At 35.7% G+C, this 18524-nt stretch overlaps 1 protein-coding gene across 2 annotated transcripts in view; it reads right to left on the bottom strand.

Annotated features, from left to right (window-relative positions):
- The window catches only part of FAM13A (family with sequence similarity 13 member A), a 329503-nt gene that overhangs the window by 257144 nt on the left and 53835 nt on the right, over positions 1 to 18524 (bottom strand). For both annotated transcript variants that reach the window (XM_025385808.1, XM_025385807.1), the window contains one exon: positions 8827 to 9004. In XM_025385808.1, the coding sequence (XP_025241593.1) occupies positions 8827 to 9004 (178 nt within the window). The remainder of the gene's footprint in view (positions 1 to 8826; positions 9005 to 18524) is intronic.

Genomic DNA, 18524 nt, shown 5'->3' with positions numbered 1-18524 from the left:
CCTATTTAACTGTTCTAGATTTCCAGGCATATCCCATGACTCTGATACCCCATCAGGAATTAAGATCCGAGTCTAGGGTTCAAAAGTGATGGCAGAAGCCAGGAACTCTGAGCAGGTGGCTGGTTGACCCAGCTATAAGGCAGAAGCCAAAGAGAAAAATCCAGCATTCCCAAGGCAGGAGAAAGGTTCAAGCCTGGTGGCAGCAGACTGGTCTGGAAGAGGGGTAGAGTCAAGGCAATCTGAGGAGGTCAGAAGGTGTCTATACAAATACTAAGTTGAAGAAGTTGGCTTGTGTTGGGAAATTTTATTGGGCAAGAACATTTTCTATTCCATTAAATATTAACAAGCATACTCAATACCGTGAGAAGCTTGTTTTAAGTGAGAACTATGACAACTGAGATAAGAGGAATGTCATGTCTTCTATCTCATGTTTCTAAAGAGCCCCTGGTTCATTAAGTAGTATGATGGGCAGAACCCATAAAACCTGATCTTTCCCTTAATGCAGTTTTAAATGTATTTAATTAAATGCACATGGATTCCAACACCACTCAGTCAATTGCTTACTATGTACGAGAACTTTCTCTTACAGTTTCACTTAAATTTCAAAGCAAACTCTGTGGGTCCTGTTTTACAGAATATTTAACAGGAAAATAAACAATGCAGGTCAAATCTACCTGCATTAGTAGAATAAGGACTACTAATTGGCAGAATAAGAGCTAGACTAACTTCCTTTTATATGTCATGCTCTCCAAACCACTGAAAATCCAATACTCACTGTAATAACTATCACAACTTATGGAAAGCAATTCCTGCTAATTCCCAAGAACAATAAAGTATTCAGGAGGATGTTTATTTGTCTTAGAAATTGGAATATTGAGGATTTCCTTAGAAAAATCATATACAACATATATAGCTCACAGTCCAAGGTTTAATGAATTTTTAAAAGAAAATATTTATGTAGTGACTCTGTGAGGTGATGCCCAGGTGTCTCCTCCATGCCAGAAATATTCATTATCCATCCCATCCCACTGAAAGTGCTGCCTGCTTATGGCTCATGGCCAAGTCCCTCTTCTGAGACTACACCATGTCCCTGGCACGGATCACCTCCAGTGATTGATGGAAATAGAGTAAAGAGACTAAACCCTTTGATTCAATTAGGGATTAATCTGAAAGGTCATCCCATCTTCTAAGCTCCCTGGGACTGAATGAATCCTGTGTTACAACTTTATGGCAGTTCAACTTATGCCTAATCCTACCTTCGTCTGTTCCTTATAGGTATAAGGAAAGAATGGTTCCAAAAAGTACTACCCAATGAAACTTCTGCTTGAAAACTTAGTCTCAGAGTTATATCTTGGATAACCCAACCTATTAAATGAAATGGTGAAATAATAGTGAAAATGAGGAGACAAAGTAATACTGAGAGGAAAATTAGAGTTTTAAGTGTGACTATGATGGATAAAAGAGACTAAAAATAAATAAAATAAGTATTCAACAAGGAAAAATAAAACCTGAGGCCCTAATAGGAAAATGGCAAAAGATACAAACAGGTATATGAGGAAAAAGACACATGGCCCTTAAATACAAGTAAAAATGTTTAGTTTCATTTATAAGAAAACACAGGTGCTATATTGGTATTAGTAATGAGCAATCTGAAAATAAAACTGAGAACACAATTACATCTGGAATAGCATCTAAAAGAAAAAAATACTTAAGAATAGATTTAACAAAATAATTGCAAAACTTCTACCCTGAAAGCCATAAAACATTATTGAAACAAATTAAAGACCTAAGTAAATGAAAAAATATTTCATGCTCACATATTGGGAGATTTAATTTTGCTAAAATGGCAGTAAAGTACTCTCCAAATTGATCTACAGATTCAACAGAACATCCTATCAAAATACTAGCTAACTTTTTTGTAGAAATTTACAAATTGATCCTAAAATTTGTATAGAAATACAATGAAACCAGACTAGCCAAAACAATCCTGAAAAGAACAACAAACTTGGAGTATTGAAACTTCATGATTTCAAAACTCATTAAAAAGCTACAGAGTTATCAAAATACTATGGTACTGAAATAAGAATAGATATACAGATCAATGGAATAGAACTATGAGTTCAGAAATAAGCCCCAATAATTGTGGTCAGCTTATTTTTGACAAGGGTGCTGAGATAATTCAATGGGGAAAAACAATCTTCAACAAATGATGCTGGGACAACTGGACAGCCACATGCAGAGGAATGAAGTTGGACTCCTTTATACCATTCACAAAAGTTAACTCCAAAATAACTCCATAGACCTAAACATAACAGTCAGAACTATAAAACTCTTAGAAGAAAAGATGAATAAATCTTCATGACCTTGGTTAGCCAAAACATTCTCAGGTACAACACAAAAAGCATAAATGACAAAAGAAAAAACAGATACATTGGACTCCATCAAAAATAAAAACCTCTGTGCTTGAAAGGACATGATCAAGAAAATGAAAAGGCAACTTATAGAATAGGAGAAAATATTTACAAACCCTATACCTGATAAGGAATTTATATGCAAAGTTTATAAACAACTCTAATAACTCAATAATAAAGACAAATAAATCAACTTAAAAATAGGCAGATCTGAATAAACATTTCTCCAAAAATATACAAGTGGCCAATAAGCACATGAAAATATTCAATGTCTTTAGTAATCAGGGAAATGCAAGTCAAAACCAAAATGAAATAGTGTTTCATTCCCACAGGAATGGAATCAAAAAGATATTAACAAGGTTTGACAAGGATGTAGAGAAATTGGTTCGCCCATACATTGCTGATGGAAATGTATATGGCCATGTGTCTTTCTCTTCATATATTTTTGTCTTTTGCCATTTTCCTATTAGGTCCTCAGGTTTTATTTTTCTTTGAATATTTTATTTTAGTCTCTTTCTGCATGATAAGCACATCCCATTGCTGATGGGAATATATGAGGGAACAAATGCATGAGGGAATGTAAAATGGTGCAGCCACTTCAGTAAACATTTTGGTAGTTCCTCAAAATTTTAAACAGTTACCATGAGACCCAACAATTCTACTCCTGGTTATATACCCAAGAGAAATGAACACATAATTCCATACATGGACACGTACACAAATGTCCATAGCAGCATCATTTGAAATAGCCAGAAACTAGAAGTAACACAAATACCCATCAACTAATGAACTGATAAACACATCAACTGGTATATCTCTACACTGAAATATTATTCTGCCATAAAAGGAATGATGTACTGACACATGCTACAAAATGGATGAGCCTTGAAGACATTTTGCTAAGTGAAAGAGTCCAGTCAGAAAAGAACACACATTGTATGATTCCATTTATATGAAATGTCCAGAATAGGCAACTCTCTAGACACAGAAAGTAGAGGAGTGGTTGCCTAGAGCGAGGTTGTTGTGGGGAGCGATTAGGAAGAAATGGGAAGTGAGTGCTAACAGCACAGCATTTCTTTTGGGGATGATAAAATATTCTAAAAGTGACTGTGGTGACGGTTCCAGAATTCTGTACTTATTCGAAACCAACAAATTATATACTTCACATGGCAAATTGTATGGTATATAAACGGTATCTCAATAAAACTCTTAAAACTTAAAAAATCCACACTGGGATATCACATCTGACCTATTAGACTGGCAAGACTTCAAAATTTTCACAAAATCCTCTTGGCAAGACTGAAAAACAGAGACTCTTGCATGCTGCTAATAGACATGTAACACTGACTCATCCTCTATGGAGGGGAATTGGGACTATCTAATGATATGGTGGCATTTGTTCTTTGACCCAGAAATCTCACATCTAGGAATTAATCTTGGTGATACATATGCACAAGTTTATTTGATGTGGGATCATATCTAACAATAAAAGACTGGAAACAAATGACGATCAGAAAAGTACCATTGACTAAAATTTACTTTGTCCAAGCAATGAAGTAATACACAAGCACAAAAAAAGAGTAAAAAAATAAACTGTTGGAATGATCTCTAAGATTTGCAGATAAAAAGCAAAGTGAAGAACAGTGTAAGGAAGACACAGAAATAAGAATGAACACATATAGACATCACATAATATACATAATGTAACTAAATATACACATTTATTTTTACAAAAAGAAACATTGAAGGATAAGCTGGAAACTAATAAAAATGTTTTCCAAAGACAGCAAGAGGTTGAACAGTATAGAAAGAATGATAAAAGGGAAACTTCTGAGTAAACCTCTTTCTCTTTGCATAATTTTCACTTTTTTTTTTTTTGATATTGAGTCTCGCCCCGTCTCCCAGTCTGCAGTACAGTGGCGCGGTATCAGCTTACTGCAACCTCCACTTCCCAGGTTCAAGTGATTCTCATGCCTCAGCCTCTCAAGTAGCTGTGATTACAGGCACCTGCCACCACTCCTGGCTAATTTTTGTATTTTTAGTAGAGATGGGGTTTCACCATGTTGGTCAGGCTGATCTCAAACTCCTGACCTCAAGTGATCCACCCACCTTGGCCTCCCAAAGTGGTGGGATTACAGGCTTGAACCACTGTGCCCGGCCAATTTTCATGTTTAAGCCATGCAAATGTTATAAAAATTTAAACAAAATTACATTGAAAAGGAAAAAAAGCTCTGCATTCTAAAAATTGGAAACAAGTGAACTCAATTATATGCCAAATGGAGAAGACAACCACCCTTTACTTTGAATGCATACTCTTAGCCAGATATAGGGACAATACAGACTGCCAGATGTCTTAAACATTACTCAGTGGCTTCCCTGATGTTGTGACACTTTATATCTATACATAAAATACACATTTTATGTATGTTGTGGAGAAAAGCAAATAAATATTCTCATTTTTTAGGAAGCAAGATTTTTCACTGTCAGAGTATGGAGTTACAAATATGAAATCAAAGTAGTTAAGAAAGAATATTATAATGTTAAAATTAAACTCAAAATATCAATATAAATCCATTATTTCTTCCATTCAGTCATTCCATCATTCACGTATTCATTTCTTTCTTTATTTCCTTGCTCTAGAAGTCATTAAGACCTAGATGCAAATAACTTAGCACCCAGATCTTGGCTTCTAAATATAATTCTTCTATAAAAGAAACCAAAGCCCCTTGGAGAAATGGTTAATTCCATCCTGAGACATCATCTTTAGCTAGAAAGGTAGGAAATACTATTACAGGGTTTTGTCAGAAGGACACAGTTGCCAGCCTAAAGGGACTCCTACAACTGCCAAATTTGGGATAATATGAGCACAGGAAAATTTAATATTGTTCATTCCCCACTGACAAGAGAAAGCTCTTCTTTATAGAAGAATATCACTAAAAGAAAAAGAAAAGTAGAGTTTAAAAATCAACATTCTACAACCCAAAGAGAAAAGAGAAAAAACTGAATCAGGCTAGGATGATCAACAGACAATCAAACAGATAGTGAATTGGGAGGAATATGCATTTGCATGATGCCCAAGTAGTCACCTAACGAATTACTTGCTAACTGCAAAGGGAATGTCACAGCCCTACAATAGAGAGATTTGAAAGTGGTGACTTTAACTAACAAAGCAAACTAAGCATCAATAAGTGTGAGACAACTTAACATTACATGGCTTCTAATGGGATGCAACATTAAGGATACAATATTGCTGATAAAGTATTCTGCCCAAAAAACTTAATCTGAATATAACTAAGATTTTATATCTGACTTATAGATTATAGTAGATTCAGAGGATAGAAAAACAACTTAACCACACCACAAGAAAATAATCAAATTCACACTGTACAATATTCCACAGGATGATGTCTGGTTTCTTAAAAACTCAATGTGGTTGCATCAGGAAAAACAGCTAATGTATGCTGCGCTTAACACCTAGGTGTTGCAGCAAACCACCACGGCACATGTCTACCTATGTAACAAACCTGCACATCCTGCACATGTATCCAGAAACTTAACATTAAATTAAAATTTTTTCAAAAGTCAATGTGGTAGAAAAAAAAGTTGTGGTTAAACACAAAACAACCACGTGGGTACCCCTGCACGTGGGTGTGCACACATGGAAGGACTGTTCTTTATTAAGACATACTAAAGAGACCTAACAACTAAGAAGAATGGATGAACCATTGGATCCTCTTCTGAGAAAAATAAATTGTGACAAATTGGGATACTTAAATGGACTCTCCAAATGATATGATGGAATTGTCAATTTTCTTAGGCATAATAAACATATTATGGTTATATAGCAAAAAGTCCTCATTTTTAAGGATGCATGATTAAGTATTTAACAGTGAAATAGCTGAGGTCTGCAACTTAGTTTCAAATGGTTCAACAAAAAGTACATATTTACATATATATACAGAGATAAAGCACATTTATTTCATCTAGTTAATGAGAAAATGTATAATCTAAGTTATGCTCCTTCAAACTGTATGACTGAAATTTTTCATATTATGAAAACAGGGGAAAAGCTTGAAAAAACCAGTTAAGTTCTAGTAAATTGATGAATATGAAAACAGGAGTTAATGAAATAGAAAAATGTTAAGGCAAATTTATTCAATAAAGTTAAAAATGGATTATTTGAGAATAATAATAGACAAAAAGCTTGGCTACTCTGGCCAAGATAAATAGTGAGAAGGCAAAATTAACATTAGAAAAGAGAAAGAAGATGTAACAGACAAGAAAATTTAAAAATGTAAGCGAATTATTGTATAACCTTATACCACATACATTTCAAAAGCTTACATGAAGGTCAGCCTGTAATCCCAGCACTTTGGGAGGTGGAGGTGGGAGGATCACTTGAGGTCAGGAGGTCGAGACCAGCCTGGCCAATATGGTGAAACCCCGTCTCTACTAAAAAACCCAAAATTAGCTGGGTATGCTGGCAGAGGCCTATAATCCCAGCTACTCAAGAGACTGAGGCAGGAGAATTGCATGAACCCAGGAGGCAGAGGTTGCAGTGACCCAAGATTTCACCACTGCACTCCAACCTGGGTGACAGAGCCAGACTCTGTCTCCAAAAAAAAAAAAAAAAAAAAAAAGCTACATGGCTACATTAAATGACTGGTCTTTTAGGTAAATGACTGATCTGTTAGGTAAATGGAATTTGTCAAGAATACTAAAACTAGCTAAGCATTAGTTTAAAAACCTGAGTTGGCCAGGCACAGTGGCTCATGCCTGTAATCCCAGAACTTAGGGAGGTTGCCGCAAGTAGACTGCTTGAGCCCAGGAGTTCGAGACCAGCCTAGGCGACATGGTGAAACCCTGCCTCTACCAAAAATATAAAAACTAATCGGGCATGGTGGCATGTGCCTGTAGTCCCAGCTACTCAGGAGGCTGAAGTGAGAGGATTGCTCGAGCCCAGAGGGTGGAGGTTGCAGTAAGCCAAGATCGTACCACTGTACTCTAGCCTGGGTAACAGAGCGAGACTCTGTCTCAAAAAGAACCAAACAGGTTAAATTGGTATATTTTATTTTATGTATATGTTATAACAATAGAAAAACTGTAAAACCATACTAATTAGAACCTATAATAAACACTCATTACTAATTAATATTCTGACTCACTAACTGGAGCAGATTACCAGAAATTCCAGATCAAGTCCAATTTCTAAGTTAGTAATGAGGTATGGATCTGTGTTTAATGCTTACTAAATAAGCATTCTATTTACAAATTCATTTTTATCTGTTCTAGAATCTAGGTTTCAGAATTATTCAATGGTTTTCTACTTACACGTTTCTCACATGTAAGTCACCAAACAAAGGTTTAGTGGGCAGAACAAATATAAGAACAAATATAGACTTTTTACTATCACAGAGCTTCTGAATAAGACAAAAATTAGTAGATCCTGCATCTGAGATATTTATTCACAACACCCTAATATATCCTGTGAAATGCCATTATTTAAAAGTTAACATCTTTAGAATTACAATCAGGATAGTTATTAAGGTAGAACTTCTACCCAAATTAGGCTGTGAATGACCTGGAACCCTGTAGTCCCTAGAATCTAAACTAGAATCTATATTTAGACAGTCATTCTGAGGACTGTAATATTACTAGTTCTGGGCAGCTGAATAAGCCTGTATATTAATGAAGTGGAGAAGTAGATATGTTATAAAAAAAAAAAGTTGCTGAATTTCTGAGAGTTTTTAGAGTGTGAATGTTCTCTCTCTCCCTTCTCATAACTAGGAGGAATGTATTTGATCAGAGGTGATTAACAGGAGAGTTAAAAGCAAAGTCCCTGGATTGCAGGATCATGTTTCACATATCAAAAATTAAAGAGCTTTATGGAATAAGAAGGAGAATAAAATATGAAGCTTTACAAATGTTCCTGTGGCTAGCAACAAAGAATCTACTAACACAGACTAGTTTATTTCCAGTAAATGAAGCTGAGGTTATATTTTTGTGATACTGGCATAGTCTGTTCAAAATTTTCCATCTATTGGCAATAATTTGAACTTTATTACTATTTAAAAAATTATTCACTATGTCATACTCCTTCTCTTTCTGCTAATCAACATTTCTGATTACAGATTTTTTAAATGCCCCTTTTAGTTGAAATATAACTTATTTCCAGATTTTAAAATAAGGCTACTTGATTTATAGCAAATCATAGTTTTATAAAAAGGGCATAGCTACTTTCTTCAAATTGGGATGAAAAACAGGGCTAACATGCCCAAGAACAAGATACAACTTCTCCAACATAAGCTGGCTGAATTTTCAGACTGAAATATGCTTCTACATCCCAGTAATTTCAGACAGTAGTAAACACAAAGGGGGACATGATGATATTAACAGCAAAACTCCACTAACTTACTGAAAGCAATTTGGCCCAAATACAGTGGCGAGATTGTGAACATTCATGCGATTCTGCACATGATGCTTGGCTACTTTTGTCAAGAACTGGCAAAGGTACTTGAGGAGGCAGTAGTGGGTGTCTGGCAGCTCTTTTATTAAGTCTCTTAAGCTACTCTCCTGAACATCCTTTCTGCCATCTGGAAAAAAAAAAAAAGAACAAAAATGTTCTCAGGTATATTTCACAGTAACAACAACAAAAGCACGTAGGTGTAACACATTCTAACATTTTATTCACAAAAAAACTCTTGAGAGACTGAGATAGGCCTTGCGTATTTGACTTTATGTTAAAGAATTACTAACTTAAGCAAGAAATATAAAAAACCACAAGGTTTATTCAGTGCACAAAACGGGTTTGTGTTTCAATTTGATGTTTTCATCCCCAAATTAAGACAATGGTTAGGTTTTTGATCCACAGTGGAATCTTCCATTTGATTTTTGTCTTCAAGTTTGTCAAAACCAGAATTCTCTTGAATAAAATATGGTATGAGAGACCTTCAAGGGATACCATGGGGGATGCTAAACTTAGTGATCAGGATACTGTACACAGAGAAAACTGAAGTAAACTTTTAAACAGCTTTTTAATCTTGACAAAGATTATCTCCTTGACCAATCTCTAGTCAGACTTCTCTGAGCTTTTTTTCAACTAAGCCCTGTTCTGGGCATATCCTCAAGAGTCCACTTTTAGTAAGAATACTGCTAAGTCATTTCAGCCAAAATCCCCACCCTTCATATCTGATAGCCCTCCATATCTGACCAAATTACTCATTTCCTACCATCCTCCAAATGATGTCTGATCACCTTAGCCTGCCTTCAGCAAGAAACTTGTTAAGTCTGTTTAGCCATAATCTCTCCTGACCCTTGAGGTTTTTCCTCTTAGTAATTTTCCACCCACTGACTACTGCCTATCCCAACCCTGCTATATGGTCATGTAATTACCACTTTCCCTTGTATTCCAAGTTGAGACCAATCTCTCTGCCCCACTGCAAAACCCCAAATGCAGTAGTCACTCTAGCTATCGTAATAGTCCTGAATAAAGATTGTCTTACTGTTCTTTAACAAGTTTCAGAATGAATAATGTCTTTTTTTTTTTTTTTTTTTAAAGGAGTCTCGCTCTTGTCACCCAGGCTGGAGGGCCGTGGTGCGATCTCAGCTCACTGCAACCTCTGCCTCCTGGGTTCAAGCGATTCTCTTGTCTCAGCCTCCTGAGTAGCTGGGATTGATTACAGGTGTGCACCACCATGCCCGGCTAATGTTTGTATTTTTAGTAGAGACAGCATTTCACCACGTTGGCCGGGCTGGGGCCTCCCAAAGTGCTGGGATTACAGATGTGACCCACTGCACCTGGCCAGAATAACTTTTTCTTTAACAACATCTAACATGTCATATGGTTCAGAATTTGATATATGTTTCTCACACAAAAGACTAATAACCCAGCATACACCCCAAAATGTCTAATGATATATCAAAATGCACAGGCATACATATGAAAAGTTTCTCTCAAGTCTCAAAGATTTGTTTTGCCAATACTTAAATACAGTAAAATTGCTAAGTTTTGTGACTTTATGTAATGCTTTCTCTCAGAAGAAAATAAAAATATTTTACAACAAATACAGTAGTTTAGAGGAATGACTATAATCCATTACTTTAACAGACATTTAAGAGAATAAAAATGTAATTCAGTTATAATTAATACGCAGTTGTATTGCTTACATAATTCAGCTTTAGCCAGTTAAGTGAAGAAGAAACAGAAAAATGAAGGAAATGAGATACAAAATCAGACAATTCATCAGTGTTACAAAGCACCTGGATAACATAATGCTACACACAGGAAGTGAAAACATATAGCGAATCAGACACACTGACGTTGATAGGCTTCAGAGCACAAGATCAGAATGAAGGCTCGAGTCATTTCTGGGGTGAGGAACCTGGTTCTGCTACCTACTATCTATGTGACCTACGTTGTATTGTTTATAATGACTATTTTCCACTGCACTATGACCTTAAATAGCAGAGATACACAAGATGTTAAAATAATTAAGGTGGAGGGATTAAGAACTAATTGGAGATACCCATTTCTCATGCCTTTATATTATAAAAACAAACAAATAATGAACCAAGAGAAAATGTTCTGTCTTCTTTTTTATAGTGACTAATTCAAAGTGAGTCTATGGATGTTTTCATGGGTATTTGCTCTCTGTTTAAAATTGTGGTCTGATTGTCAGCATTTAAAGATACAAGCAACAGCATTACAACAGCCTTGACAATCAGCCTCTGGCTTTCTGGCTCTGAAATGAAACCTCAAACCATAAGGCAGGCAATGTGTAAAGACACCAGGTCAAATAAAATGAAGATTCAAAATAGTTATGAATTTATGACAATAACATCTTTGAAAAAGCAGCAGCATTTTCATCATTTTCCAACTTTTGAAATACGATAAACAATTTTTCCAGGAAATAAAATTGCCAAATAATGGGAAGGGAGACAGATGTATTTAGAGTTTCACGTTTAGCAAAATAACATAAAATTGTTTATGGCAGCTGGGCGCGGTGGTTCATGCCTGTAATCCCAGCACTTTGGGAGGCTGAGGTGGGCAGATCACAAGGTCAGGAGGTGGAGGTCCTGGGGCTGGGGCTACGTGGTGGTGGGTGGGGAAGAGTAGCATGAGATGAAATGGGGAGACAACACAAGAGGAAAAGGACAGATCATTACCGTCTGATTAAATTTGACTAAAAGCTATGGTCTTTTCTTGTTTTGTTTTGTTTTCTGTGTGAGGGTTTTGAGCTGTGGGGAGCCATGATCTGCCTTGAGGGGGTCACCACTCTGGCTGCTCTGCTGAGTCTAGACTGTAGAGCACAACTGAAAGCAGCAAGATTATTTAAGAGGCTACTGTAACCATCCAGAAGGAAAGGGCCCAGGGCCTGAATCAGGCTGATGCTGGCGGGATGGTTAGACATGGGGACAGATTAAGAATGCAATTTAAATTTGTCTTGTGTTGGAAGATGTTTTATTCATTTAATCATTCTGAAAACATTTATTGAGTGACTACTCTGTGCCAGGCACCATCCCAAGCATTTAAGATAAATCCGTAAACAAAATAAACAGAAAATCCCTACCCTCATGGAACCTACCGTCCAGCAGGTGAGACATTAGGCAATAAATATAGTAACAGGGCTAGGGGAATTGGGAGTACTTGGATCAGCGTGAAGGCTAGTGATTAAGATTATAAATAAGCTTGTCAGGAAGGTCTCCTTCAAATGTAGTTGATGTCCGCAGCTAAAGTAAAAAAATCTATAAACTGGCAAATATAAGCTCTTTTAGAGTTGGTGGTTGAGTTTTGACCATCTTTTAAACACTCTCCATGCCTTGCATATTAAAAGAGCTCAAGACATTGTTTTAAAGAATGATACACATTTTTAAGACACACAATAAGGAACTAACATAGGAATATAGTACATCTATACTTCAAACATATTTTTTAAAAATGTGGAATAATTTAGTCCATTTACAGAATTTGCTGAGTTGGATGGAATATTACTGTTAGGTAGGAATTAGATTACAGATAGTATCTAAATAGAAGAAAACGCTACTTTAGTGGTCACAGGGAAAGGACACTCAGCAATAAAATTCCATAGACGGACCTCAGAAACAGAAGTGAAATGCACCTCTGCAGATGTATTAACATATGCTAACTGCTTTAAACTTGTAGTCATTTTTAGAATTAAATTGGAATAAAAACTAGGATCATATGTTATAATTCATAAGTTCAAAAATTCTAAGAAAACTTTGCAGATGGAAATAATGGTTCACAATTAAAATAGTCATCATTTTCTTCGACATCAATCTTTTCTTAGGACAAAAACTCTCTCTCTCCATTAGTGAAAAGTACCACTTCAAATTATTCAAGTTTTCTTGAAAGTTCTCATTCGTTGTTGGCTACATTTGACCCATTTCTCAAGCTAAAATGCAAACATTCAACTAGCACAGTATGCATAGCATACAGAGAAATCTACTCAGCACTTGAAAACTGTACCATAAATACTTTTGTTCCAGGTTAAGCAGCAAACATTGAACTATGTGACAAATATTTGCTCTCACTAAAAAAAAAAAAAAAATTATAATTATAATCAGCAATGCTATTCCCATATCACAAGATATATCACAGGATGGTACCTAATTCTAATCTTGACACATGCCTGGACTTTTCAATGACCATGAAGTTATACTATACTCATAATCTTAGCCTCAAGGAAATAATAAAGTAGCTGACAAAATGTTAATCTCTATCATGATATATCTCAGAGCCATGAGAAAGTCAACCACTAAAACAACCAAAATATTTAGCCTCATGGTGCCAGATTTATCAAAGTAGTTTCCCCCCTCCCTCTGCCTCATTAAACCTCACAAAAGGTTTTATGAAAACTTGCTAATCTATTAGATATTAATAGTATAATGACCTGTTGCCAACTTTGCAGATTAAGAGAGGTCATAAACTCGAGAACATGAGCAGCCTCTAGAAACTGAGAAACCAGCAAAGAAACAGAGACTTCAGTCTTACAACTGCATGGAACTGAATTCTGCCAACAACATGAATGAGTCTGGGAGTAGATTCTCCCCAGAACAGTCATACAGGAGCCTACACTGTCACCTGGATTTTGGCCTTGTGAGATTTAGAGTAGAGAAACCAGTTAGGCCCACACACTTCTCACCCACAGTACAGTGAGATAATAAATTTGCAACGCATTAAGCCACTAAGCTCGTGGTAATCTGTTATGGTAGCAACAGGAATCTAGTAGCTCCCCATTTGGGGATGACTAGACTGAAATAGAGAGATCGATTAGTCTGTCCACATTCACCCAGGTACCAAATAGCTGAGCTACAATTTAAATCCAAGTGCCCAGGACCTCATAATATACAGTTTGATCAGCATACTCTTACAAAGTTAGCTATTGTTGTTATCATTACTACCGAGCAGCTAACACCATGTCTCAAGTATGTAAATATTTAAGAAATGTTTCCTGAATCAATCAATCAATAAGCAAATCTGTTGTGTAGTGGAGAGGTGGGGATCTTAATTCATTTGTGAGAAACCATAGCTTTGTAGGTTCTCAGGGCTTGTGGAGAAATAAAATTTTAATAGAAGCCTATAAGGCTGTATGGGCACAAAATACAAACTACATAAGAATAAACAAAACATGAATTATATTTCTTTCTAAATATGTATTTACAGAAGAATGAGAAAAATAATCATGAAATGCCAGCTGTACAGAATCAGGCTGGGTTTTGCCTCCACATTTCATTCCTCAAGACTGGAATCACTTCTTTGGAGTGATGAGCTTATAAAGGCAACAGAATTTCATTTTCCTGTGCAAAAGGAGGGGTTATGTTTCTTACAAATCTCTTACAACCTCATGACCATGATATGGTTCTCAAAGGACTCACACAAATTTCTCAAAGGGCATGCTGATAAAGTGACTAATAAAAATTAATAAATTACTGCCTATTCTTAGAGGTTATTAGTGAAACTACAAATCTTATCATTCTGATTAGATTCTGCAAAATGCAGAGGTACGTTTATTGACAAATTAGTCAACATTTATACTGATCTCCTGTTCCCAGAGAGAACCTGTATGTTCAAGTAAGAGCAAAGGCCTGCAGGAAGAATAAAGAATTAGGTGATATTTTACACTTCAGTCCTATAACCAAAACAAACTCCTGATAATGCCTAAATAGTATCTCAGCGTATTTATTTTGTGAGTATTTATTGGGTACTGAATGTTTGTCAGTGGGGACTGATGGTATACATAAACATATAAAATAGTCTAAATTATAAAGCTGGAACCTCATATCTACACTAAAGGTTAGACACAAGCATTTAGCAGCTGAAGAACTTATTTCTATGAGAATTTATGTACCAAGGAGACTGGAAAAAACAAACAGCACATAGGACAGAGAGCCTCGCACAATGTAAAATGCTAATGTGAAACAATATTGGCAGTATCTCAGCTAATAAAACTTGGCTTTCTCCATAAATCTAGCACTATATTAAATGGGCCAAGTACAGTAAGTATATAGTTACAGATGAAATCATACTAACACCAGTTGGTTTTTTTCTAGGCACTACTGGTTAAATGCTCAGCTATAAGTGGCCTGTAAGTGGATTTGGTGTCATATGAGTTAAACCAAGCCCAAAGTTACTTAAGCCTATTTGTATGTCCTCTTATCCCTCCTTTCTCCCTTGAGGGCCTCAAATTATTTACGGACTCATTGTAAAAGGTTGATTATTTCCATGGGTTCAGTAAAGCAGGTGTTCAAAACAGGGCTTGACAGAGTTAGGGCAGAGCTGTAGGTGGCTAGCAAGCTAATCATCTGGCAATCCCTTCAATTGATATTCTTTAACCAAATTTTTAATATTTTTTATGTAGATTGATTTTCTATTAATACAAGTTGTATACTTTTTAAATAACTCACTTGTTGACTATGTCTTCTCTTCTTCCAACATAAAAGCATTACTAAACAAAAAAAGAACTTACTGAGGATTTCACCCAGTTCACAATTAATTCCATAATATTCCCAATAGGCCTCTTCTTGGCCTTGGAGCTGCTGGGTATCCTGCTTTTCCTCTTCAAGCCTATAATCTTTCTACAAACTATGTTAGAAAATAGTTACTCAAAATAAAGTTACAATATAACAGCAATTACAGGTAGATACTCAAGAGAAATGAAAGCATATATCCACACAAAAACTTAAATGTTCATAACATAAATGTTCATAACAGCAAAAAAAGGGAAATAACCCAAATTTCCATCAACATATAAATGGATAAGTAAAATATGGTATATTCATACTATAGAATATTAACCAGCCATAGGAATGCAGTACTGATACATGTGACACCACAGATGAAGCTTGAAACATTATGCTAGATCAAAGAAGTCAGTCACAAAGTACCACATATTGTGATTCCATTTATGAAATGTCCATAGAAGCAAATGTTTATAGAGAGACAGTAGACTGGTCTTTGCCTAAGGATGTGGGTGGTGGGAGGACGGAGGAATGGGGAGTAACTGCTAATGGGCATAAGGCTTCTTTCTGGGGTCATAAAAATGTTCAAAAGTTAGATAATGGTGAGGTTGCACTTTGTGAATAGATCAAAAACCACTGAATTGTACACTTTAAGAAGGTCAATTTATGGTGGGTAATTTATATACCAATAAAGCTGTTCTAAAGAAATTCTGTTGACTTCAAAATCAAGCATGGGAAAAATTCAAGCATGGGAGAAGAAAGTCAGAGGAGAACTTTCAGATAAAGATGACAGATCATTTCAGTTAAAGATGAGTGTACCTACTTTTCCTCCTAATATCCCACTAAAGTGATAATTTTTTTTAAAGAATAAGCCCTCAAGGATAAAGAGAATAGCCAAATACATGACAGTAGATGAACGATTTTAACAAATGTACATATGCATGCACACAATCATGTTTCAAGATGAGTTGTTCTTATATGGAATAATTTGCTCAGTCATGGCTTCTCTTTCCAAGCTTGCATAACCTCACCCACTAGTTAATACTATCTCACAGAGTCAAAGGCCGTATAAGGAAAATAAAGATGCACATGTGTATCCAGCAAAGAAAAGATCATCTAGTTATCAGGACCTATAATCTCAGAGGTCATGGTTGGTTATAGATACAAATAAGGTTCTTCCTGTCACATGGATCTGGATGACAGCAGTTCAATTGGAATATTGTCAAAATGTATGAAGTCATCTGTGGAAACCTGGGTTTCCTGCCACCACATTTCCAATTTATTCCAGTGGAGGCTTTGTGCTGCTGATTGATTGATACCTTGAGCAAATATGTAGATGTCAAACCTTTAATTTTGCTCTGGGTTTAAGTCTTTACTTAGAAAAAAAGAACAGTGTATATGTTTGGCATTGCTTATAGAAAACCCAAAAGATACACACTGAAAATGGAAAGGTTAAATTTTGTAGTTTAATATAATGATTCTGTTTCTCGCAGAAACAGGTATTTGTGTAAGTTGAGTAATTTCAAAAGAAAAGAAGCTTCCCAGTAAAAAGAAATTACCCTGGGGAAGGAAATATGTCATATGCTTGTTATGGAGTTCATACTATCCAAGAAACAACACTTCACAACTATGTATTTGGCCAACATTTATTCACATGGTACTTTAAAATTTGCAAGTCGAAACCACTCAGCTAATCTCAACACAATACAGATGGCATCAAGATAGTGTAGATAAAAGACAGGCTTGACTCCAAGATATCTAGTGAGTTCCTCATATAATGAAGAAAGAGAAAGCCCTAAGGCATAGGTACAAATTAGCTTATTAAATTAGATTTATTTACAATTAGTCACTGTGCTGATTAAAATGGCCCTATTAGAGTGGTTTTCTTAAGAAAAACAGTTACTGTCTAAATTATCAAATGCTCATAAGCATTTGATAAAATTCACAGCCACTTAACTCTCACATGTTGTTTGCACAGCTGCTATTATAAAATTCTGTCTCATTTAAAATCAAATATGGGTTGTGGGGGTAAAAAAAAAAAAAAGGCAAGGGAGAATTTCCATTTAAAGAGACAGATCGATTATATGTGTTTCTCTAGTCTTTCCAAGGCTCTACTGAAATGACAGTAAAAGAATGCTTAAAAAGTGTAAGCACCCAATGGCAAAAAAAAAAAAAAAAGAACAGCAGAGAAAACAGAAGAGTATTAGATTTTAAAGACATTTGGAAGTGGATGCAAGTAACTGGAAACAGACTGTTTACAAGCCTGTCAGGCTCAGCGAGTCCTCCAACACCGCCTGCATCCAGGCAGGCAGTGCTCAGACAGGAGTGCTAAGGCTTAGTCTCCGGGTAATATCAAAGGATTCTTGGATACCTAAGATAGTTAAGGACTAGCATGAGAAACACATTTGAAAATGTGAGATTAGTGAAAAGTCTACTAAGAAATAAGGAGCCATTATTTCCTTACTGATGGGAAGTAAGCATACTACTTCCCACCTCCTCTAAGCCCTGATCTTGATGAACTCAGTAGCTGAAGAGAAAAAGATGTTCCCATACTGACATTTGGGCATCCCCAAATGACACAGCTAAATTTCTCATTTTTCTATCTAATCCTTCCAAAGTGAAGTATGCCAAGAGACAAGCCCCTGATCTCATTTACAAAATGTCATCCTCAAATTAAAACAGCTAAGAATCACTTTGTTTGAATAAAGACAAAAAGAAAACCTATAAACAGATAATAGAGAAAAGAAGAAAATTTAAACAAGTACAACGTAACAACAAACCACTGTTAGTATCCTCAGAAAAATAAGACAAGAATGCTCTAAAACAAGAGTATGGTGTTTTGCAAAAGGAATCAAAAGCACGAATATTTTGGATATTAAAAATAGAAAAGCTAAAATTAAAAAAAATAGGTTTGGCAGGAAAATAAATGGGGAAATTTCACAGAAAACAGAATTAAAAGACAGTGATAAGTCACTTAAAGAAACTATAATATAGGAAGGATAATACAAGAAAATTTCCAAGACCAAAAGAAAATACTTGCCAATCTGATGGAACTCATGGAATGTTTAACATAATGGGTAGAAAAAAAGACTCCAGGAAATAGTAGGTACAGGAAAAAACATTGGTGATGGAAAA

This window comes from Theropithecus gelada, chromosome 5 (genome assembly GCF_003255815.1).
Source record: "Theropithecus gelada isolate Dixy chromosome 5, Tgel_1.0, whole genome shotgun sequence".
Taxonomy (NCBI): Eukaryota; Metazoa; Chordata; class Mammalia; order Primates; family Cercopithecidae; genus Theropithecus; species Theropithecus gelada.
The sequence above is the reverse complement of the archived record's forward strand: the minus strand, read 5'-3'. Positions and strand labels throughout refer to the sequence as shown.